This window comes from Aotus nancymaae, unplaced genomic scaffold (assembly GCF_030222135.1).
Source record: "Aotus nancymaae isolate 86718 unplaced genomic scaffold, 86718_ANA_hifiasm-v0.15.2.pri h1tg000022l_1, whole genome shotgun sequence".
NCBI classification, from domain to species: Eukaryota; Metazoa; Chordata; class Mammalia; order Primates; family Aotidae; genus Aotus; species Aotus nancymaae.
Genome location: NW_026988435.1, coordinates 42,608,234 through 42,633,980, shown reverse-complemented (window position 1 = coordinate 42,633,980; position 25,747 = coordinate 42,608,234). Strand labels below are relative to the sequence as shown.

The 25,747-nt window shown below is 41.1% G+C and overlaps 1 protein-coding gene across 1 annotated transcript in view; it reads right to left on the bottom strand.

Moving 5' to 3' along the window:
- The window catches only part of IGSF5 (immunoglobulin superfamily member 5), a 103,573-nt gene that overhangs the window by 11,302 nt on the left and 66,524 nt on the right, over positions 1 to 25,747 (bottom strand). Inside the window, exons 6-9 of the mRNA XM_021669439.2 lie at positions 25,087 to 25,404; positions 19,518 to 19,817; positions 10,685 to 10,885; positions 3,003 to 3,027 (exon numbers count right to left, since the gene is read on the bottom strand). Coding sequence (XP_021525114.2) covers positions 3,003 to 3,027; positions 10,685 to 10,885; positions 19,518 to 19,817; positions 25,087 to 25,404 — 844 coding nt within the window. The remainder of the gene's footprint in view (positions 1 to 3,002; positions 3,028 to 10,684; positions 10,886 to 19,517; positions 19,818 to 25,086; positions 25,405 to 25,747) is intronic.

Sequence of the window (25,747 nt, the reverse complement as noted above, 5' to 3'; positions counted from 1 at the left end):
AACATATGCTACCTTCTTGCCCAGCTTTTGGGACTAGATAGAGTCTCCCTTGGTATTTGTTAGGGATTGATTCCAGGACCCCTGCAGATACCAAAATTTGGGAATGTTCAAGTCTGTGATATAAAATGGTGTTGTATTTGCGTAAGCATATAACCTACGTGCATCCTCCCATATACTTTAAATCATCTCTAGATTATTTATAATACCTAATACAATGTAAATGCTCTGCAAATAGTTGTTCTACTGTACTGCTTCTTTATTTTGTATTTTTTTTACTGTTGTATTTTTTTCAAATATTTTTGACCCATAGTTGGTTGAATCAGTGAATGTGTAATCTGCAGATACAGAGGGCCGAATCAATGAATGTGGAATCTGCAGATACAGAGGGCCGACTATATTTCCCCACAGAACCAGAGAAATGAGTACTTATGTTCACCAAAAGATGCCTACGAGAATGCTCAGAGTAGTTCCTGTTTCGTTGTTGTTGTTTCTTTGTGACGAGGTCTCATTCTGTCGCCCAGGCTGGAGTACAATGGTGTGATCTTGGCTCACTGTAACCTCTGCCTCCTGGGCTCAAGCGATCCTCCCACATCAGCCTCCTGAGTAGCTGGGACTACAGGCAAGCGCCATCATGCCTGGCTAATTTTGTACTTTTTGTGGAGATGGGGCTTTTGCATGTTGACCAGGCTGGTCTCAAGCTCCTGGGCTCAAGGGATCCACCCGCCTCGGCCTCCCAAAGTGCTGGGAATACAGGAGTGAGCCACTGCGCCTGGCCAGAGCACTAGTGTTTGTATTGGTCCCAACCTGAAAACTATTCAAACACCCATTTAAAGCAAAAGGTAAAAATAAATTCCATATGTGCCTCAAATGTAATATTATTACATAATAATAAACCACTGACACCCACGTGCCACAGTATGGATCAGTCTCAGAGTGAGAGGCTCAAGAAGGCAGACGTAAGTGACTATACACAAAATGATACCACCGATAGACAGTTAATATGCACCTGCTCTCTGGGGAAGTGCACAAGATGTCAGAAGAATGTCACCTTTGGGGAGGAGGGGTAGGCAGCAATTTGATGAGGGTCTAGAGGGCTTTGGGGATGCTGAGGATGTTCTGGCTGTGAATTTCAGCCATCAAGCCCAGGCATTCGTGCTTTTTGTGAAACCTGATTAACCTACACACCTGTAACTTGTGCACTTCTCCATACTTATAATATAGTTCTATCTAAAACGATCAAACAAATAAGACAAAAATGCTCTGGGCAAGTATTTGTTAACAGAAATAATCTTCAGAATGTGCAAGTGAAAAAAGCAAGCTATGAAATAATGTTTACTATGATTTAAATTTCACAAAATGCTTTGTGTGCACATGTTTGAGTATATATATGAACACTTGAGCATGTAGATACATACACAATTAGTTAACAATAATTACTTCAGAACTATAGCAGTGTGGGTGAGTTTTTTAACCTATCATTATATTTTTTTTTCTAAAATAAGCATGCATTGATTTTTTTCTATAACATACAACTATGTGTATATATACACAAAATACACACATATGTATATATGTATATGTATATATATAATATGTGTATATATACACAAATACACACATATATATAACTTATTTATTTCAATGCAAAAGAAGTCCTTGAGCAGCTGGAGCTAGCACCACGGACATCATGAAAGAGGAAAGCAAGTGGGATTGGATTATCCAGTGGGCAACCCCCATTGTCCCTCTGGGGCCTAACGCAGTCTGGCCTAAGTTCAAGGGCTGCATAGAGATGAAGGGCCCAAAGCCTGAGGCAAGTCCGCCCAGTTCACATTCTGACAAAAAAAATCCCTACAAAGCGTGGAGCAGTGAGTAGCTGGCGTGTACATTAGGCACTCAAGATATACCAGCTATTCTCATGCTCCCAGTGTCATTATTCTGTAGTTGTTGTTATTCTCTACCCATTATCCTACGTAGCTATTGCTCACTTTACTGTGCTTTCAAATCACCTAAGACCCCAGAGAACAGAAATGGAAGATGTTGGCACAGTCAACAACAGTGAACCAAGAGTGCAGGCTTCCTTTCTGCCAGTAGTAGCAATCGAGAAAAATGCCAGAATAATTATCAGGGCCCATTTTTCTTCCTCTTTCCTTGCCGTAGGTCAGGCCTCAAAGGCGGAATATTTTCAGATTGCTGCTTTGTGGAATTCTCTCTCCAACCTTCACCACGGCTGGGGTCAGAGGGAGAACGGATAGAGTGTGCCACAGGGTGACCGTGCACATTCATTCACAGAATGTAGCCAAAGCGTATTGTAGAATCTCAGCACTTCAAAATGTAAATATGCTAATAAAATACCGATAACTACATGTGTTGTTATATTACCCACAGCAAACAACGGCTGTCTAAAAAACCATCCCGTTGGTGCACATATGGCTGTGTTAATATTGCAGACATTTAAAAGGGTTACTGGCTACTTAAGTCCTTGACATAGTTACCTTAAAAGTGCTTGCAGCTACTGCTGGGCAGCCTGGGGATGAAAGGAATTTTTCAGTCCTGTCCACTCGCCTTGGCTGAATGAGCACCAAACACTGCCTAATTTGTCTGCCTGGACAGTTTAAGTGCCTTGCAGGCAGCCGGCTTGGCTCACTGCTCTCCACTCCCCGACAAATCCCAGCAGGACCTCTGCTGGTGGCCCCGGCCTCTGCCCAAAGCAGGCAGGATGATAGTCCTGGTGCACAGTGTCCTCTTGTGGAAAGAGCTGCAAATGCCAGACACTAAGAAAATCTCCATTTCCCTAAGCGAACCAGAGCAAGTTAAAGGTAGGCAGTGGCAACCCGCCTGTTTCACTCCACAATTAATGTTGCACTATGAGTCTGTGATTGGCATACGTGTTTTTAAATAACATAAATCCGAAAAGCCCTCAGCTGTGTGTATGTATTCTTCTTATTGTTGTTGTTCAGTTTTTTTGTTTTGTTTTCAGAAAATAGCTGTGGATTCAAACTTACCTTCTTTGAAATTGAATACGAATTCCTGCAAAAAAGAACAAAATTACATTAGAAGAATCAGGATACTTATTCTAAAAATTGAGTCTCATTAATTTGTATAGGCTCCCTTATTTTAACAGACCTAACATTAGTATTTGTGACCCAAAGGATATTATTAAGTTTTCCCACACCAAATTATCAAGTGACTTCTAGGCAGAGGAAAGTAGAATTCACTGTTAACTACCAGAAAAATAAATAACTTCTATCTACCTGAAATATAGACTATACAGTACTTACTATATTTCAGGCACTTAGAGGTTATTTACTTATTACTTCGTGCATATTGAATTTGATTAGTGAGATTATAAAGACTCCATTTACCAAAAAGAGATGTTCTGTGTTACCAATCATTGCTGCTCTTCATTTAGTTCTTACTGTGTGCCAGCACCACGCAGGCTCTGTACAAAGTACTAGCTCATTTAACTGTTACAATAACTCAAAAGTAGGGGTTACTGATATTATATTTTTAACAGACTAGACACTATTATATTAATATTACCGTGTTTCTTTAATTCAAAGATACGTTTTCAATCAATAGATACCAAAGGTATCAATTCATACAGTTGTGCCCCCACCCCCACCAAAAAAAAAAAAACACTGTCATTAAATTGCTAATATTTTCAGTCAATGGATTTAGTCAATCATGGACTGACCAGAAGGAATCTAGGATTTGAAGATGGGGAGTAAAAAGCCACAAGTCAAGTCTCCAAACTTTTGTCCCAAAAGCCTGTGATCTTTTTTGTCCAGGTCTTCTATATATCAGACTTGACTAAGATTTTTTAAACACTAATTTTCCTTAGTTTTTAGATAACGTTCACACTTGTGTTCAGTTCTAATAACAGCTGCCAATTTACATCCCAAACTGAAACAACTCTATCTGGATTGCAGGAAAGAGACTATCAGGTAATAGGTAAATGCCCTCCAGCAACAGGGGAAAGCCTCCAATGTCCCCAGTGTAAGGACAATTTATAAGAAACGAGCCTGGGGTCCCTCTAGAATGCTGCCATCCCAAAGCCCCCAGGCCAGGGTAAGTAGAACCTCAGCCATTCCCGGGTGGTCAGTTAACCAGGCAGCTTCCTGAGAAATCTCTGGGTAGTAGCAGAGAACCAGAAAATACTTTTTGAAAAATTTTGATGTTTAGTATTTTTTAAGCATTGAAATCATCATCATGGAGAAATCCAGACCTTTACTCATCTTTCACACTTACGTGAAGGTATAGTATAATTTCCACTGTGAATCACACCTGGTGGGGAAGGTGGGCACTGTAAGCAGGCTTTGGCAGCCCTGTTCATAGCCTTATCTGGACTTACCGTGAATGGGGTGGGCGGAGACGGGGTACAGTTCATTCATATATGGGCTTTTCATCTCAAAGTTAAAGAAAATGGTTTTTTTCTTTTTAGTTTTTGAGACGAAGTTTCGCTCTTGTTGCCCAGGCTGGAGTGCAATGGCGTGATCTCAGCTCACCACAACCCAGGTTCAAGCAATTTTCTCTGCCTCCCAGGTTTAAGCAATTCTCTCTGCCTCCCAGGTTCAAGCAATTCTCCTGCCTCAGCCTCCCAAGTAGCTGGGATTACAGGCATGCACCACCACACCCGGCTGATTTTTTTGTATTTTTAGTAGAGACGGGGTTTCTCCACATTGATCACGCTGACCTTGAACTCCCGACATCAGGTGATCCGCCTGCCCCGGCCTCTCAAAGTGCTGGGATTACAGGTGTGAGCCACCAACCCCAGTCTTAAAGAAAATATTAAATCTAAGATGGATCACGAAACTTTTAATATATTAATTTATTTAATTATTACAACATATCTCGTGTAGGCCGACAACCTAGTTAGTCTTCTTATGAGACTAGAATAAAACAGACAAAAGCTGAAGGGGACCAGGATGTACAAACAACCAGAATTTCTCCAGCTACTCCACATAGCTCATGTTGGAAATAATGATCTGAAGGTTCAGAGCAATCTGTTGTAACATCTCTATTAAAATCTAAGTCATTTAGTAGTTTTCCTTTAAAATCCAGTGTCTTCCTTTTGACTAACCCATGTATGGCACATGGAATAATTCCCAGGTAAAAACAATTTCCCATCGAATTTAGGTCCAACAGGAGTTTACTGCCTTTCAATTTCTGCTTCCCAGAGAATAAAGGTATATCACAGATGGAACAGAATTGAGAACCTAGAAATAAATCCACGTATTTACAGCCACCTGATTTTTTACAAAGTTGCCAAGAACATACATCGGGGAAAGGCTGCCTCTTCAATATATGGTGCTGAGAAAACTGGATATCCATACACAGAAAAATGAAATTAGACCCCATCTCTTACCATATAGAAAAATAAACTCGCAGTGGATACAAAACAAACTCAAACTTAAAGAATTAAATATAAGACACCAAACTACAAAACTGCTAGAAGGAAACATAGGACAGATCCTTCAGGACACTGACCTAGACAAAGATTTTATGGCTAAGTCTTCAAAATCACAGGCAACAAAAAGAAAAATAGATAAATGGAACTAAATTAAACTGAAAAGCTTCTGCACAGCAAAAGAAACAATCAACAGTGAAAATATAACCTATAGAACGGGAGGAAATATTTGCAAACTATTCATCCAATAGGGGATTAATATCCAGACTATACAAGGAACTCAGACATCTCAACAGCAGCAAGAACAACAACAAATCCAATTTTAAAATGAGCAAATAAGTTGAACAGACATTTCTCAATTTAAATGTCTTCTTAGACATGTAAATGATCAACAGATATGTGAAAAAAATGTTCAACATCACTAATTATCAGGGAAATGCAAATCAAAAACACAATGAGATATCATCTCACCCTAGTTAGAATGGCTATTATCAAAAAGACAAAAAATAAAAATGCTTATGAGAATGCACAGAAATGCAAACTCTTATATTCTGCTGGTCGGAATGTAAATTAGTACAGTCATTGTGGAAAACAGTATGAAGGTTTAAAAAAAAAAAAACTAAAATTAGAGCTATCATACAATCTGGCAATCTGGGTATCCCAAAGAATTGAAATCAGTATGTCAAAGAGACATCTGCACACCCATGTTTATTGCAGCACTATTCACAATAGCTCAGATATGCAATCAATTAAATGTCTATTCACAGATGAGTGGATAAAGAAAATGTGGCGCATGTACACAATGGAATACTAGCCCACCATAAAACAGAATGAAATCATGTCATTCACAGCAACATGGATGAGCCTGGAGGGCATTGCGTTAAGTGAAATAAGTCAGGCACGGAAAGATAAATACTACATGTTCTCACTCACATGTGGGAGCTAAAAAAAGTTTGAACACATTGAAGCAGAGATTGTAATTGTTGGAATCAGATGTTATCTCCCCTTCTCAGCCTCTGATCCCCACAATTATAATCTACGCTTCAATGTGCTCAAAAAAAATTTTTTTTTGCCTGATTTATTTCACTTAGCACAATGCTTTCCAGGGCTCATCTGTTTCATGGTGGAATCATATGTTCATTAACAGCTTGGTTAATGAACACAAAGTTACAGCTAGATAGGAGGAAAAGTTTCAGTGTTCTGCAGCACTGTAAGGTGAATTATTGTTAACTATAAGGTATTGTGTTTTCAAAAGTCTGGAAGAGGAGATTTTGAATGTTCACCACACAAAGAAATTATAAATGTTTGAGATGATGGATATGCTAATTACCCTGATTTGATCATTGATACATTGTATACACATATCAAAATATCACTCTGTATCCCACTTATAAAGACAAATACTGCATTATTCCACTTATATAAGATACTTAGAGTAGTCAAATTTATAGAGATAGAAAGTAGAATCATGGTAGCAGAAAGTAGAAATAGAAAGTAGAAAGTAGCCAGGGACAGGGGGAAAGGAGGAATGGGGAGTTATTCTTTGATAGATACAGAGTTTATTTTGCCAGATGAACCTAGGTCTGTGGATGGATGGTAGTGATGGTTGCACAAAAGTCTAAATGTATTTATTGCTACTGAACTGTATACCCAAAAATGGTTAAAATGGAAATTGTTATGTTATGTAGATTTTGCCACAATTTTAAAAAATAAACAAGTTTTAACAATAAACATGCAAAACTAGCCAGGAGACCACTAAAAGGGAAAGCCACAAGGCAGACTTGCCCGAAGAGACATTAAAACATACTGTAAAGCTTCTATAATTAAAACAGTGCAGTATAAGTTCATGAATAGGCAAACAGACCAATGGAACAGAATAGAGAGCCCAGAAAGGGACCTAAGTGCATATGGAAATCGGTGTATGATAAAACCACCGAGCCAAAGACGGAGATTTCACTCAACGCTGCTGGGATAACTGCTTCATCATTTGGAAGAAGACAAAGTTAGATTAATACAACATACACACAGAGAATGAATGAAACCTTTAAAGACAAATAAATGAAACCATATAAAATATAAGCACCAGAAAAAAAAAACTGCTATATAACAAAAGACTTCCTATGACTCAAAACGCAGATAAAGGGGGCCATCAGTCCTAACATAAAAAGAAACTCTTAAAACTAAAGGAAGTAAAAAGCCCAAAAATCTGCGAGAGAAAAGAATGAGCAAAACACATAGACAAGTTATAAAAACTGTTCTCAACCGTACAAAAAGATGGAATAGTAGTTCAACCTCCTTATAGTAAGATAAAATCAAAACTATGCTGAGATACCATTTCTTATTAACTTATCTTCCAGATTGGCATAACCTAAACAGTATGGTGACACCCTGTTGGCCAGGCTGTGGGGAATCAGGAATTCTCATGTGTTGCTGGTAAGCATGCAAATAGTACAACTTTCTGGAGGGAAATTTGGCATACACACTTAGCTTTTGACCTAGCAATCCTACTTCTGAGATTTTACCCAAAAGCTACACTTCCATAAATATGAATATACACAACATTATTCATTGCAACATTGCTTATAATTGCAAAATACCAAAAATGATCCAAATGCTTACATATTGGAGAATGGTCGAATAAACCATGGTACATCTACAATAGGATTACCACGCAACTGTAATAAGAAAGGAAGAGAATCTCAATGAACTGACATGGATTGATATGCAAAAGAATATCTGTAGTGTACTGCCTTTCATGTAAGAAAGAAGGGAATATAAGAAAATATTCACGTGTCTGAAATTATTTTAAGTTGTACTACAGAGTGAATCGCCCAATCACAAACCAAATTCATAGAGGAGCTAAGACTAGACCATTAGCTAAGTTAAGGCTAGACCATGCATTTTAGTGAGATACTCCATGTAAAAGAGTTAGCACAGTGCCTGGCGCGCGCGCGCACACACACACACAAAGTTACACACACACATTGAGTGGCAGTTAGTGTTAATAAAACTTAAAATGTAGGTCAACTGACATGTAAGTTAACATCAAAACTCTGATCTTAAGAAAAATAATCTAACTGAAGAAAATGTTCAAATAGGAGTACGTGACATTTTTAACCAAAGGAAGAAATATAAGGACATACACACATTCAGCACACGGAAGGTCCTGGAGCATTCTCATGATAAAGCGTCCGTAGGCCTCTGAAGTCACAAACTGCCCAATTCTACGACAAGCCCATCCAGTGTTCATGTGCCCACCCCACCCTTGATCCCAACCCAAAGCAAGCCTACTGCTTTCATACAATGTGGGAGTATCTCAGAGAACTTCGTTCTAAAGAAATATGGAATTATTTTTATTAATTGTATGAGTACTATTTTTTATTAACAGAAGATCTTATTTTTCTTTCTACCATTCTATCAACATTCACCTACAAAGGGAGATTTAAAATTCTTCAAAATAGGAACCTTTTAATGTGCTCAGATACGTAGATATTATTCTAAAAAACCATAGCATCTAAATGACACTGTAATAGTTCTATATCCTTACAAATAAGCACAAAAATCCAATAATCAGTGTCTTTGGTGAGAAAGGTGCTACTTCAATCATCTTTTCAAGAGCATGAAGATCTGAGTCTTCCTGAGGGGTTGCATCAAGCCCCAAGGAAGCAACCCTCTTCCTTAAAAAAGTCCTTTTCCTCACGCCTGTAATCCCAGCACTTTGGGAGGCCGAGGCGGTTGGATCACGAGGTCAAGAGATCGAGACCATCCTGGTCAACATGGTGAAACCCCGTCTCTACTAAAAATACAAAAAATTAGCTGGGCGTGGTGGCGCGTGCCTGTAATCCCAGCAACTCAGGAGGCTGAGGCAGGAGAATTGCCTGAACCCAGGAGGTGGAGGTTGCGGTGAGCCGAGATGGCGCCATTGCACTCCAGCCTGGGTAACAAGAGCAAAACTCCATCTCAAAAAAAAAAAGTCCTTTTCTTCTCTAAGAATTTGCCGCCGTCCCTTTGAAGAACTCTTAAAGCCAATGCATCTTTTGTTTTGGTTTTTATTTTACTATTGTTGTCTCATCTGAGCTTTATTAAAACTCACTGACAAATAACAATTATATGTATTTACAGTGTACAGTGTGATATTTTGAGCTATGTACCCGTTGTGAAATGATTAAATCAAGCTAATTCATATATCTATCATCTCACATATTCATTATTTTGTGGTGAGAATAAGATCTATTCTCTTAGCAATGTTCAAGTACCCAATACATTATAATTAATTACAGTCCTCATGCTACAATAGATCTACAGAATTTATTTTTCGTGTCTAATTGAAACTTTGTACCCTTTGACCAACATCTCCCCAGCCCCCATTCCCACTCCCTGGTAACCACCATTCTACCTTCTGTTTCTATGAGCTTGGCTGCTTTAGATTCCACCTACAATCGAGATCATACAATATTTGTCTTTCTGTGTCTGGTTTATTTCAGTTAGAATAATGTCCTTTAGGTTCCTCTAGGGTGCAGCAAAGGACAGGACTGTCTTCTTTCTGAAGGCTGACTACTAGTCCATTGTGTCTGTATACCACATTTTCTTCATCTATTTATCTACTGATCTATACAGGTTGATTCCATATCTTGGCTATTGTGAACAGTGATGTAATGAACATGGGAATGCAGACATCTCTTCAATATGAAGATGTCATTTCTTTTGAACACAGCCCAGTAGTGGGATTGCTGGATTATATGATAGTTCTATTTTAATTTTTTGAGGAGCCACCATACTGTTTCCATAGGGGCTGTCACAATTTACACTCCCACCAACAGTGCAACCATGTCTTCACCAACACTTGCTATCTTTTGTCTTTTTTTTTTTTTTGAGACGAAGTTTCACTCTTGTTACCCAGGCTGGAGTGCAATGGCGCGATCTCGGCTCACCGCAACCTCCGCCTCCTGGGTTCAGGCAATTCTCCTGCCTCAGCCTCCTGAGTAACTGGGATTACAGGCACGCGCCACCATGCCCAGCTAATTTTTGTATTTTTAGTAGAGACGGGGTTTCACCATGTTGACCAGGATGGTCTCGATCTCTTGACCTCGTGATCCACCCTCCTCAGCCTCCCAAAGTGCTGGGATTACATCTTTTGTCTTTTTTATAATAGCGTTCTAATAGAGGGAAAGTGATGTTGTTCACTTATCTTTTGAAGAGTTGATGAGTTTGTTAACTTCAACTGCTTATACCAAAAGTTCAAAAGTATATACACATCTAAATGAACAAAAAAGTCACCTCTTTTTCTTCTGCAGCAGCAACAGCAGCGGCAGCAGCAGCAGGAGCAGCAGCGGCGGCAGCAGCAGCGAATCGTGAGGGCGCACGTCAGCGTCAGGAGCAGGGCGCCTGATAGTCCAAGTGCAGCGTTGGCCCAATTAGGCAACGAAAAACCCAAGCCTGGTAAAAAAACTGGATAGCTACCTCTGCCTCCTCCAGCATCTAAAGGAGAAAAAATACATTTTAGTGATACTGGCATTGCCTCGAATCCCACAGTCTGCCCCGTTACAAGTTGCATTATGTTTCCTAGTAATATTATAACTATTCAGCCTGCTACAGCTAAGCCGTCATAGGACAAGTTTCTTTCAATGTGTTTAATTTTTCAATACTCTACAGTACCTTCCATCACAATACTTATTTCTGCCAGTAAACAACTTCTTAGTAACCCAGTTCACGTGTTGGCTGTTTAATGTCTCTGATATCCCTGAGAGGTAGATAAGGCAGGTAGATAACCCCGAAGGTTGGCATAGTGGGGGTCACATTTGACATCCTTTATTTAATCATGAAATACTTTTGAGCACTACTGCTGGACAAGACTGGAATAAAGACGTTTTGTTCTCCCTTCTATGTCCCCACTCGTTGGGAGTCCAGAGCCCAGAGAAAACCAGGACATTTTGAGGGAGGGTCACTTCTAAAGGAACTGTGGTTCATGGCTTTTCACCCCAGCCCCATCCAACTCCCCGACCCTCAAATTTATTCCTCACTCAGCAATTGCTTGTTCCATAGCTTTTCAGGAGGCACCTTCCTTAGTGTGTTCATTGGCCTCTTATTTTACCCAGTAGCTGGAGGTAAGAGGACAAAAGGGTAAGGTGAGACAGAGCAATCAGGAAGCAAGACGGACGTGGGGAGAGAAGGAGAGAGGAAAAAGCCATTTCGAGTCTTTTCCACCATGTCTTAGCCAGAGCTGCCGTGGCTTCACATGATTATCCAAATTCAAATTTAAGTTAATGAAAAATACATGTCATTAAAGATTCAGTGCCTCAGTTGCACTAGCCAAGTGCTCAGTCACCACAGATGTAGAACATTTTTATCATCACAGAAAGGGACAGTATGGGAATTACACTGATGTTCCCAAGAGGGTCCTCATTCAGCAGTTCTCCCTTCTGCACCACTCTGAAGTCAAACCACACACATGGAAGTTGATCTGTTTAATTGTGAATTGTTATTTAACAAAAGGCTGTCACTCAACCCTGCATGCTTGGGTGGTATCTTAATGCAAATACATGCTATTTCTTTAGGAAATATTGAAACTTGTCATTAGAGAATATTGAAACAGTAGACTTCCTATGAAGGAACATGGGGTTTGCTTTGAACTCAGTGGCCATCCACCACTTTGGAACCAGAGACTAGAGTTGAAAATCAGCTCTTAGATGTTCTTCCTTAGAATTTTCCTTGAAAATTGACCTTGCAATAGTAGTTTGCTATTCCTGTGTCAAAGTTAAACGCTCAGAATAAGTTGCAGGAGTGATTACAGATAATCATTCATGCACTAGTGTCTATAATTATCAACTACCTTGGTGCTAACTCATGGGCTAGCAAGGAATCAATTGCAGAATAACTCACAGACATGTCTAAAAACAAGTGCTTAAATTCAGAGAACTCTGTGCTTTGGCGAATTATACAATATAAAAAGATACTTGTCTTTTGCCCTTCTTGAAAAGCTTCTCTGTATTACCTGAGATGGATTTTTAAATTTTCCTTCTAAGAAATGTCAAATAATTTTGACAGTTCCTTTTTTTTAACATCTCATATTCATTGCCATCTCAAATGTCTATGAAGTCAATTGTTGCTTTTGTTTATTCCTATATATACCTGCTACTGTCTAAACTGGGGACTCAGTCCCCTTAAGGTCAAGGACCATGTCTCATTTTTCTTACATCCCAAGCACACATTAGGAACAACGGATATGTGATGGTTAATACTGAGTGTCAACTTGATTGGATTGAAGGATGCAAAGTATTGACCCTGGGTGTGTCTGTGAAGGTGTTGCCAAAGGAGATTAACTTTTGATTCAGTGGGCTGGGAAAAGCAGACCCACCCTTAATCTGGGTGGGCACCATCTAATCAGCTGCCAGTGCAGCCAGGAGACATATATATATATATATCCTATTAGTTCTGTTCCTCTAGAGAAACCAGACTAATATAGGATGGATGGATGGATGGATGGGTGGGTGGATGGGTGGGTGGATGAGTGAGTGAGTGGGTGGATGAGTGCATAGATGAATGAATGAAGAGACAGATTAACAGACAGTTCTCTTCTGACTACATGGAGAAGAGAAGTCTATGCACCAGGCAGTCAGCTGCAGTTGAACCAGATCTAGGGATCACCTTTCTCCCCACAGTAAGATGCCCAGAGCAGAACTGTAGGATTATAAGAAAGTCAAACTACTTTCCTAATGCTATCTCCACATCTCCCGCCATCTGAGATGAGCTGGAACAGATAGAGACTTGTAAAGGGTTCTCCCAAAAATGGTGAAGAAGGAAGGAATAGATTACACCCTTCCCACCCCCAGAGTTGAAGCAGTAACACAAGCCAGACCCTTCACATGCATCGAGCACATTTATCCCCTTGCTCCACAGACAGCAGAATCGCAAGCATCACCTGGAATACCACTGCACATGCAGACTCAAAGCCCGCCTCCAGGGACACAAAGTCAGGGTATCTGGAATGATACCCCAAGTGATTTTGATGCAGATAGTTGGTGACCCACATTTTGGGAATCCCTTGCGTGCAGCCAAAATGTGAACACCACCCACGCTACCCACAACATGACAGGATGCGCTCACACTCTCCCTCCCACGGGTGTGATAGCAAAACGATGAAGTCCAGAGTTGCCTCAATGATCGTCGCAGTCCTGAGTTGAAAGTTGGACCACTGTGTGGGAGCTTTGTGACTCAGTAAGAGCTTCAGGTTTCCTGTGGATGGAACCAGTCAAATCTCATGACCAGCATTTCTTGCTGCATTACCTTTGGCTCTGGCTCGCTTGCCAATAACAACTCCTGTCCCACCAGGCTGTTCGGGGGTGTGTGTACAAGTTCTGAGAATGCCGTAAGCTACAACACACAGGTTCAAGATGGCAGTGGTCATCCTCTTTCCAGTCTAATGGACTCTTACTAACTGAAGTTTACAAACGTAACAAGCTTTCTTAAAAGGGAACTGACTGAGGTTAACCATTAAGGTCTGGCTCAAGATTTAAGAGACAGGCTTGAAATTCCCACTGGCATAAGACAGCATGCTTGTTAACTTACTCGCACACTCCCTATCAGCAGACTTTCGAGTGTGCCAACCTTCTTGAGTCTGGACATTACGTTTCCTCTAATCTAGCACAGAGAGAACCTGCCTTATTTTCAGAGAGTACATGCTTAACGGAAGGGAAGGGACACTTTGCTGGGGGTGATGACTGAATCAAGGGAGAGACTGAGGGCCAGAGGGACTTGAAACACTCTTTTGTCCCTTAATTTAACCACAAAGTCCAGAAAGTGATGCCTGCGCTCAGTTAAAAGCCCCAAACTCTGACCAAAATGGCAGCTGGTATTAGGAACCACATCACTTACTCTTTCGCTTCTTATTTGTTGTGACCACCCTCCATTGGAAGGTAGGTTTTCCAAGGAATTTTATGCCTGGGTGAGACTGAGGTCTCCCTTTAATCCAGTGAAACCCAAATCTCCAATAGAGATTAAAGCACATGGTGCTTTAATAATGTACGAGTCAGCAAGAGGCATATTTAGTGCTGGAGACACACAGATAGACCTTTCTTATGTTTATAACTATTTCAAATTTATCATATATACCATATATATGTGTGTGTGTATATATATCCATAGGTATACACACATGCGTGGATATTTTTGTTTAGTATGTGGCTAATTTTTTTAAAAAGAGTACATTTACTGTAGATTGAAAAATAGATCATAGCCATATATTATGGACAAATCAGAAATCTGACAGTGGACAGAAAACACAGACTCTTAGAATGATCTCTCTACAATCCAATCTTTTCATCATGCAGACAAGACACTCAGGGAGACGAATTAAGTAAACGGCGCAGGGAGCCCAGAACAGGAAGCCACAGAGCCCCTGGCTTGTATCTTTCCATACTGCCATGCTTTGTCTCCAATGTAGAATAATCCTTCTGAGGAAAATAGGGCCCAGGTATGATCTAAATATATTTGCATAAAGTCTACAGTGGGGTGCTGGTCTGTGCCTTGTACCCTATGGAGGGTGTGGGTGTGCCTGGCTCAAGGGGAATGGCGGCTTTGCTGGAGCAGATGAGTATACCTGAGTAACCCACACTCAGTGACTAAGGAAGATTAGCTCCAAGGTCCACGCTGCTTGCCTGTCTCCCTACGCTCCTTCACGCCTCTGTGTGCCTGTTAGGGCCCCATGACTGACTTTACCATGTGCTTTAGTCTCTGCTTGGAGATCGTCCTTTCCCCATCTACGAAGAAAAGGAAAATAGCATTTCCCAGATGCTCTCAAAGGAATGCATAGAGTTTTAAAAGGGTATAGAATTTCTTGAAACTAAATGTATTAACATAAAATATCACCACCAACATGTGCCAGGTACATATTAATACCAAATGTCATCACCATCGATCGTGTGCAAAGCACACCTCTGTGCCCATGAGAGGTGACACAGGAGATCTCCGAATTAACACTGTAAATGAGAACAATCACTTCCTCTCCAGTCCTGTGTGCTCTGGGGCAAGGACTGTTCTAAAATCGAGGCTCAGAGAGGGTAAGTAACTTGCCCAGAACACACAGCTAGTGATTGGGTGAGCTGGGATTGGAACCCAGGCTGTATAATGTCCAAGTCTGTATAGACATAGCGCTTGATCAGGCTGGATGGGAAGCCCAGGCCTTAGAGACTTTTTTAGTTCAGTAGCCCCCAAATCCTGGCCGCCCATTAGAGTAATTTGGGAACTTTTTTTACAATTGCAATTCCCAGGCTCCACAAGAACCAGTGAAACTAAACCCCCAGGAGGGACCTGAGCCTCCACCTATTTATGAAGAAGCTTCCTCTGCTGGCTCTGACCCACAGCCGGGAGAGAGAACTTCTCTATTCTTCTCCCACCCACTTCACAGGTGAGAAAACTGAGCCCGGAAGGTTGCTGACTTGCCCAAAGTTGCACCATCAGTGCCACAGGAAAGGCCCAGGACTGTCACTTCTACTACACTTCTCTGTGCCCAAAATTGCCATTTCTCAAAATAGTAAGGTTATGACCAGGGATCACTACATTCTACAAGGTGCTCATGTGTCCTAAAAACACTGCTTCACGTTAACCATTTCACAATCTACCCACAAATAAGTGCACAAAGAAAACCACCCCGAGGGGCAGATGGCTCTAACAGTGCATCTCCCAAGATGGGGTGAGAGAGCCTCTCTCTAGTTCTGGATACATCAGCAGTGCTCGAGGTTTGTATCACTTCTGTAGTTAAGAAAATCAATTTCTAAAAAACAGATCTGAAGCGAGCGTTAGCCCTCCCAGTATGCTTCTCTCTAAAGAAACCTTTTGAACTATAAACCAGAAAGTATTTCCTACAACCCCGTGGCTTGCCCTGATTGGATAGGCTTCCAAAGCTGACATCATTCTTCTTTCGATGACTTGGAGGGACCATTTCAGAAATTAAAACAAATGCTTTGCACTTTTAGGAAATGGGTGGAAAAATTGATGTTTATCTGATTCCTGAAGAAGCCTGAATGCGCACAGCCGCTTTAACTCTTGGCTCTCTGGAAACCTGGCTGTGCTCCTTACAGCCTCGTCTGGTCACCAGCCCTGCCAGCCAAGGCTGCAATGAGGTCTTCAGCTAATAAAACTTACATAAAACACACAACATGCAGCCAGCCACCAGCTGCACTGGCTCTTGATGAATAATTTAGAAACAAATTACCCTTTTCCAAATGAGTCCAGTAAAGTTAGACTCATTGCAAGCCTCCACTGGGCCTCCCTCTCCCAGCCGTCATGCCCCTGGCTGCTGTCATTAAGGCACCAGTCTTGGTCTAAGAAGAATTCAGCTGAGTTAAACCTGATCAAGGGAAATTAAGAAATTGCTCCCTTTCCCTTCCACCATAAAAAGAAAACATTTGCTGGCAAGCCAGTCGCTAAAATCCATCTATCTAAGGTACCATCAATCAGGCCAGAGCTCCTGCTGTATCATTACCTTGTTAAGATATATGCTTTAAACGGTCCATTTTATTCCATTTGGTGCTAATGGAATTTTTAAAAACCTTCCCTTTCAAAGCCTGGACTATATATTATCATATTTAAGTAGACTAACTTTTGATATTTAAGGTTAGCTCCCTGGAGAAATGACTGATTCCAGGCAGGGACTTGGGAATGCAAAATGAGTCTGGAAGACCTTATGGGTTTAGGTGCTCGAAAACTAATAGGGGGATGTTGGAAGGACGCCAGCACCAGCTTGAAGGGACACTGCTCAAGTCTGGAGCAATCTGAGTGTCAAAATGAAAAATGACAGGAACAGATTACAATGTATTGAACAAAACTGAGTTCCTACTAACACTGTGAAGAAGAAAAAGGAAGAAAGAGGAGAGAAGTCTCTTGTTTAACAAAAGAAAGCCAGTTACTAGACACAGAAAGAATAACGGAAGCAGAAAACCACTCCTTACAACCACCATAGAGGTCATTGGTTCAGGCAATGATTTATCGATGAATGTAAAAGTTAGTAGGTGAAAAAAGAACAAAATCATCTCCTTTGGAAGGACATGGACAGAGCTGGAGGTCACTATCCTTAGCAAACTAACGCAGGAACAGAAAACTAAAATACTGCATGTTCTCACTTATAAGTAGGAGCTAAATGATGAGAACTCACGGACATATAGAGGGTAACAACACACACTGGGGTCTATCTGAGGGAGGAGGGTGGGAGGAAGGAGAGGAGCAGGAAAAATAACTAATGGGTACACTAGGCTTAGTACCTAGGTCATAAAATAATTTCTACAATCCCCTGTGCTGTGCGTTTATCTATATAACAAACCAGCATGTATAACCCTAAACTTAAAATAAAAGTTTGAAAAAAAAATTTTTTTTGTTAAGCGAAAGACTGTGGGTAAACAGGATATTCCCACAATATCTACTGATTACATGTTAATTATAAAGGCAAAACATGTACTTTTATGACGGATAAATTCAGGGTATGCCACCTTCAGCAAAGGGTCAAACTTAGACCCATGTTAGTGAAAATTGTCATCCTGTGACCACATGACATTACCTATATCTTGCCAAAAATATGTAGCCTAAATCAAAGTATGTTGAAAATTTTAGACAAATCCAAATTGAGAGGCATCTTGCAAAAACAACCTGTACAAAATGTTCAAAAATGTTTGTCTCAGAAAAGACCCCAAAAAATGGGAGAACACCAAGTGAAGTTGAAGGCAGAGATGAGGGTGACGTTTCTACCAGCCAAGGAAGGTGGGAGACGGCCAGCAACCACAAGGAAACAAGGGGAGAGGCAAGGAATAGAGGCTCCCTCACGGCCCTCAGGAGGAACCAGCCTGGCTGACACTGTGATCTCAGACTTCCAACCTCCAGGACTGGGAGAAAATCCGTTTCTCTTGTTTAAGCCACCAAGCCTGTGGTCTCCTGTTACGACAGCCACGGGACCTCATATGCCCTCCACGTGGCTGCTCACACAGCAGGCAGTGTTTCCAGATGAGCAGTTTCCGGAGACAGACTGCCTGGGGTTGCCCTGTCATTTACTCCCTCTACAGACGTGGGCAAAATCCCAACAGCACTGTCCCTGTCACCTTGCCTTTACAATAGGAATAACAGCAACACTCACTCATAGAGCTGTGAAGCAGGTTAATTCTGTGAATATTTGAGAAGTGCTCAGAACAGTGCCTGATAACTTGGTAAGTGCGGTAGAGTGCTGTTTATTATTGTTGTTATTATTATTACTTGGCTGTGGCTGTGGCTTTGTTCTGAACTTTGGAAGATCTCAGGTGAAGATGTTGTCATGGTGGGAAAAGCTTCGGATGAGAAGAAAAGCTCTTCTCAGCTTCTAGGCCCAGCTCTACCACTGTGGCATGTGACCCAGAGGGAAGCACAGAATTTCTCCAGACCTTGCTTCCTCTTTTGTAAAATGGTAAGTTCAAGTCGATCTCCAGCACCCTTGGTCCACCCTGTCCAGGCTGACTCAAAGCTCACAGGCTGTATGGGCCCTTTCAAGGAATGTGGTTAGAGTTTCTGGTATGCCAAAAATCCCACAGCAGATTCTTTAGGGGGATCTGAGCTTTAAAGTTACGTCACTTAGTCAAGTTAAACTATACATTTAGGCTTGACACTTTCAAATACATTGTGGATTTGCTGGGTTAAAAAAAAAAAAATGAAGCATTATAGTTCCACTAAGATTGGAAGAAATCCAGGAAGACCTGAACACCCTCCTCTCTCCTCCAATACGAGGACCTGCTTCATACTGGCTCGGGGGTGGGATAGAACTGAAACAATGGTGGGTAAAAGCTAGAGAAAAAATGTTTAATTCAAGTATCTGTCTCCAAACTTGATGTTCTTTGATGATAAACAATTGCCAAGATTCTAAATAGTTTTCAAATGTTATTTTTAAAAAGAGACAAAAAGCTTTAAGATGGAATTTTAAAAGCCAATGAGGGTACCAGGTTACGAAGCTGACAGCAGATGTGATTGACCTTATCACCCCTACCCGAAATCAAAGTCGCCATATGATTGCTCCAGGCATTGTGGATGAAGCAGCATTCTACATAAGATTTAAGCATGAAACCATCATTCATTTCATATAAAGCAGAAAGTCTTCACTTACCTCGGTGAGGCCGCATCACAGTGAGATTTACAGTTGCAGACTTGGAGGCCTGCAGGCTCTTCAAGGTAGCCACGCAAGTCAAAGTCCCATTGCCCTGTGGGATCAGATCCAGGATGCTCACTGCACTCTGAAGGTCGCTGGGCTCCGGAGCAAAATAATAGCTTGAATGGCTGACCAGGGCACCGAGCTCCCAGAAAATATCCGGGAGCAGGGGCCAGTTCAAGGCTCGACAAGTAACTCTACAAGGTTCATTCTCAACGACTACAAGATTATCATTGGGAATGAACAACTCTCCCATAACTAAAGAAGAAAAGAGAGAAACACACTGAACACATGACTGTGCCTCTCACTTCTAGGTTTTCTTTTTTTTTTTCTTTTTTTTTTAAAGTTTTGCTTCAAATCACATTTTGTGAGACCTATTTTCCCAAGCCCAAAGAGGCTGTATCTCTGCTAGGAAATCTTAACTCAGATTTTATCTGAGTCTTTTTTGTACACCTGCCATGGTCTCTGAAGAAGGTGATGTTGCTCACAAGAAAACACAAAGTTACATAGAAAATGCTTCATAAAAATCAGAAACCAGGGGGAAATAATGATATGGGAAACAAAAATGGGAGTGCATGCCGTAAGAAGCTATGCAGTCCCTGAAGTGAGCTACAAAATTACCTTGGGCTGCCCAGGGAGTGAAGGGAAAAAGAGAAACGAGCTTCACCTTCTCACTGTGAGGAGGACACAGCCCAGGGTGGGACACAAGCCTCCCCAGGAGTTTTGGTCAATTAGATACATTTTATTTATTTCAGTCTTAAACATAACTTCCTATGTGCTTTAGCATAGGTTTCTCATTACAAATTAAATCAAAATCCAATCTAATCTTTACAGAAATAACTAACCCAAATCATGTATCAGAATAGCTTAGATAAGCTATTTTTTATTTTTAAGAACACTCTTGCATAGGTCAGTGTTCACACTGCAAATAACGCATATGAAAATAATACTTGTTTTCACAGGTATTAATAAACAACCTGAGAATTGGGCCCAGTAAAGACACAGCCTTAGTGAAATGTACAGAGAGAGAGAGAGAGAGAGAGAGAGAGAGAGAGAGAGAGAGAGAGAGAAAGAGAGAAATGTCCAAGCTAAAACATGCTGAAACTCTGGGCCACACAACATAATGGAAAGAATACTGGACTAAGAATCAAAAAATCTGTTTTCAATACTGGCTCTGCCAGAAAATTGTCATCCCTTTGGGCAAGTCACTGAATTTTTTTTGGCTCTGTTTTTGTGCTTACTGAATTAGATAGTTTGACCAGCTCAGCAGTTCTCAAACACTTTGGTTTCATACCTTTTATACTCTTCAATATCATTGAGGACTCCAAAGACCTTTCATTTATGTGGGTTTTATCTAGTAATAATTATATTTGAAATTAAAATTAAACAATTATTTTAAATATATATTTTAAAATAATTTGTTATGTGTTAATTTTGATTAACATTTTCATGGAAATAAATTACACCTTGTGTAAGGCCGGTTGCCTCTCCGGGAGCTCAGACGCACATTCCCCCCGCCCCTTTTTCCGAAAGCTCGGATATGCTCGGGTTTTTCCCTTTTCCCTTTCTCGAACAGCCTGGCTTTCCCTTAAAGAACCCAGTATGCAAGCAGGGTCTTGTGATTCTAGCCAATAGCAGCCGAGTCTTTCTAGCCAATAGCAGCCGAGTCTTTCTAGCCAATAGCAGCCGAGTAATTCTAACCAATAGCAACCAAGTCCTGTATGCAAACAAAGGCTTGTAACCTTACCCAATAGTAGTCCTGCTCTCCCACAACCAATCGAGCTCCTTCACTCCCTATAAAACCCCACATCTGAGAGAAGTCCGTGCAACTTCTCCGGCCCCTCCTGTCAGACCTCAGAACCTCGCCCGGGAGCCTGAATAAACCTTTCATATTGGATCTTCTTGTGTGGCCTCAGTTTCTTCCTTTTAAACTCGGCAAGAACAAACCTTACACTTTTAAACAAAAAAAAAAATAAGAGGAGTGACATTTTATACTTATGCAAATCTCTGTAATGTCTGACTGGATTCTCATAGCTGTTTCTTCAGTCTGTTGCAATATACTGCTTTGTTTGAAGGATATAAAGAAAACCTGACTTCACACAGATATGTGGTTGGAACAGTGAGGAGTATTCAATAGCTTTCTCAGATAGTCGTGGATATTCTTGAATACTGTTACCAAAGCTTACTTTTTTCTTTTTTCTTTTTTTTGTTTTGTTTTGTTTTGTTTGTTTGTTTTTGAGATGGAGTTTCTCTCTTGTTGCCCAGGTTGGAATGCAATGGCATGATCTTGGCTCACGGCAACCTCTGCCTCCCGGGTTCAAGTGATTCTCCTGCCTCAGCCTCCCGAGTAGCTGGGATTACAGGCATGCACCACCATGCCTGACTAATTTTGTATTTTTAGTAGCGATGTGGTTTCTCCAGGTTGGTCAGGCTGCTCTCAAACTCTTGACCTCAGGTGATCCATGTGCCTCAGCCTCCCAAAGTGCTGGGATTACAGGCATGAGCCACTGCGCCTGGCACTTTTTTCTTTAAGAGATGGAATTTCACCATGTTGCCCAGGCTGGTCTCAAACTCCTGGGCTCAAGTGATCTGCCCACCTGGGCCTTCCAAAATGCTGGGATTACAGGCGTGAGCCACCATTACCAGCTGAGGTTTCTTAAATGTTTGTTACACAATGGAATCTCAAACTCTATCAAAGAACTTTCATTCTCTGTTACATTAAAATCCACTGCACTATCTGGCACTTTGAATGGACCTTTTACCCTTGCATGATTTTGTTACACTTCAGTCATTTGGAAAACGCTGGTCTGCTGAGTCATGCAGACCTTCCCAATGTACAGTGGGAAGCTCTCCTGTGCACTTGTGAAAAAGGCAGCAAAAATATGAATCTTCATATTATTATGAAAACAATCATGACTTCACAGACCACCCTGAAAGGATCTAAGGGTACACCTAGGAGTCCCCAGACTACAGTGAACTGGGTCAGCTCTGAAAGACTTTTTTATTCTGAAATGTTAGCTTCCCAATTATTCCTTCCCGAATGTTCCCTTGGAATAAGAGAGGCACTTTTGCTAATTTAAGGGCTACTGTAAATGCAACAGGGAGTGGAGAAAGGGTTTATCCCTAAAGTCTAAAGAGTTTTGTGTTTGTTGTTTTGTTTGACAGAGGGGTGGTTTAAGACGACAGAGCTGGGAAGAAAGATATTGCCTCAGTTAATAATAGAAGCTCTTGAACTCAAGTCCTTGAGGCCCTCAAAACACAAGAGGTCTAGAGTTTGGTGCGTGACTATTAGTTGGTGGATAAGGCAGTAAGTGGACCAGATCAGCAACCTACAGGATTTCCTTTTTCTGTATACAATTGGGATTCCACTTTTCCCCACTGGCTTTCATAAAAGTCTTGCAGTGGCATGCCAAACACTGTACACAAAAGTGATACTAGGATATTCACATGGATTTCAGATGACTCAATTTGGAGTTATGTTATCTCTATTTTGTTGACATATAATGAAGGGGGAAAAATCATAGAATAATTCATGGTTGTTTCCTCTTTTTTCAAGATTTTTTTCTCCCTTGAGGGAGACGCTGTTGCTAGGAGAACATTTGCTCCTCTAGGAACTAAGTGCCATTCAGAGCAATAAGACGAGGATACCAGGATGGAGTTCTGTCCCAGCTCTATGGGTTCCTCTCGCAATATCTTGGAGAAGTCTTTGCCTTCTCTAGATGCTTGCTTTTCCATCTGTATTAAAACCAAAAACTACCGTAATTACCAACATATAAAAGGCATGTTATTGGTATTCAGACAAATTTGTAGACTTGTAACTTTGGGAAGAGATGCTACAAAACCACATGGTTTCTGAATGTGATGTGTCGTAAGTACAGGAATAAGAAGCCACGCCTGTGATCCTGTGTTTCCCCACCCATGCCCCCTCCTCTCTTGCTTTCCCATTTTGTCTACCACCTGCAGACCTGGAAAGCACATCTCCAATGGCACCTTCTCCATGAACTCATCCACGAAGGCTCTGCCAACTCTGTCAGCTCCCCTCCCGATGGGAACCCGACCTTGTCTTTTCATCTGACTTGCCAGCATCTGGGTGGCGGGCATCCCTATTATTTGTGTAGCTTGCATTATGCACTCTTCTTGTGAGCTTCTAAAAGAAAGGAACTGTGTCTTATTCTATTCCTCTTTGAGTCACTCTTAAATACCCAACACAATGGCATGCTTTTATTGGGAGCACAATAAATAATAGCAAACGGCCGTACAATGATTGCTACAAGCCAGGGGCGGTAAAGGCTTTACATAGACCTACTCATTTGACACCACGGCAGCCCATGATGAGGACACTAGGACTCAACGTCATTAAGTAATTGTGTCCAGGGTCACACATTGTCATAAAGCAGTAACATGGACCCAGGCAGCCAAGCCCCAAGTCTGCACTCCTGACCACTAGATTACTCTGGCTCCCAACTTAATGTGCAGGGAGCTGAATCAGACAGGACTTTGGAGTCATCAAATCATCCTTAGTCATTTTTTCACCTGATCCATACAGCAAGCCCATGAGGTGGGCTGGGAAGGTTCATCTCCAGGTTAAATATGAAGAAATTGAGCCATCTCAGTGGTCTCTCTGATAGACAACTGATGAAGCCAAAACCAGAATTTATATTTTTGATTCTCTTTTCCTGTATTCTTTCCCTTATATCACAAATTACCATAATAAGAATCTGGTCATGCAAAATAGGCCAACAGTCCTAAATAGCCTTATAAAATCACTTATTTAGAAAATATCATTGTGTCCCTAATTAAACTACGCAAAATTGAAAACAAAATTAGATACACACCAATTTAGCTAAATTTCTAAAGTAAAAAATCATTTTTTAAAACACAAACAGAAATAGGTAGACGTGTCTCCACCAAATGTTATCAAATCTGATTTGATAGCAACATGAATATGGACAAAATCTTTGGGAATTTCTTCCTGACAAGTAAATACATAGATATAAGAAATAATTTCTAAGATATAATATCTTCTCTTATAAGAAATGCTGCCATAGAAATCAGGAACTCTATATCTTTAAATGGAGTATAAACACGCTTTTAAAGAATGCAAAGTGATTAAATTTTGGTAAGACTATTCCAAATCTTTGTAAAGTACCTTTTTTGTTTTTTTACTATGTAACATTATCTTCAGCACCCCAAAATTAACTCTAAAAATGAAAAATCAGCTATTATTATAAATTTTGTTTACCCTTTTCTTTTCTCTCAATGACTTGATATATTTGGAGAACACAAAACTTTGACTATAATGACTATCCCACTGTAGTTGGGAGCAGGGTACAGAAATATGTTGGGGAGAGTCTGCTGGGATCCACAAAGCATTCATCAGTTCAGAATAATCGTAGGTCAACACCAGCTGAAGGTAGACCACATCTGCCATCATACATGGCATGAATTTTATAAGGTCCTTCCTGCCCTCTGACATTTAACCCGATGGACTTCAGACGCTGCATTTGGAAACCACCTGCATACACACCTTGGACCTTAAGGAAAGCAGACCCATGCAGGAGACTGTTCTGGAGGCTGCATGTGATGTGCCCTGAATCACTGGGCTGCACGTTGTGGATGATCATCTCCGAGGTGAAGTTCCCGCCCTGGTCATACCTCTTAGAGGTGAAGCGGTCATTGGTGATGATGGGCTCCATGGGCCGGATGCTCAGCACCACCATACCGTTGAGAGCCCACATGATGAGCTGCCAGCCCTGGGAGACAGTGCAGTTGAAGCGAGCCTCGGAGCCCTTCAGGACTGTTACGTTTTGGGGGCCTTCTATGACTCCATAACCAGATCCAGAACCTGGAAAGCAGCCAGTTTTTCAAGTTGGTAAGTGAATGGATCTCCATAAATCAACTGTGTGCTGTAGCCTTTCTGTATTTACCGGAGGTAACCCCCACAGTGTCCGTCCAGTGGCTCAGACTCTGTGTCTTTTGGTTCCTAACACCAGCTCTCCCGGGCAGACCAGGAGCTTCTAGTGGAAGCCACTGCTGTGCCCTCCTTTCCCCCAGCTCTACAGCTGTATTGGGTTAAAAAGTATTCCTCAAAACTCATGTCTACTGGATCCTCAGAATGAAAGCTTTGAAAATAGGGTATTGGCAGATTCATTAGGTAAGGATCTCAAGATGAAATCAACCTGGGTTTA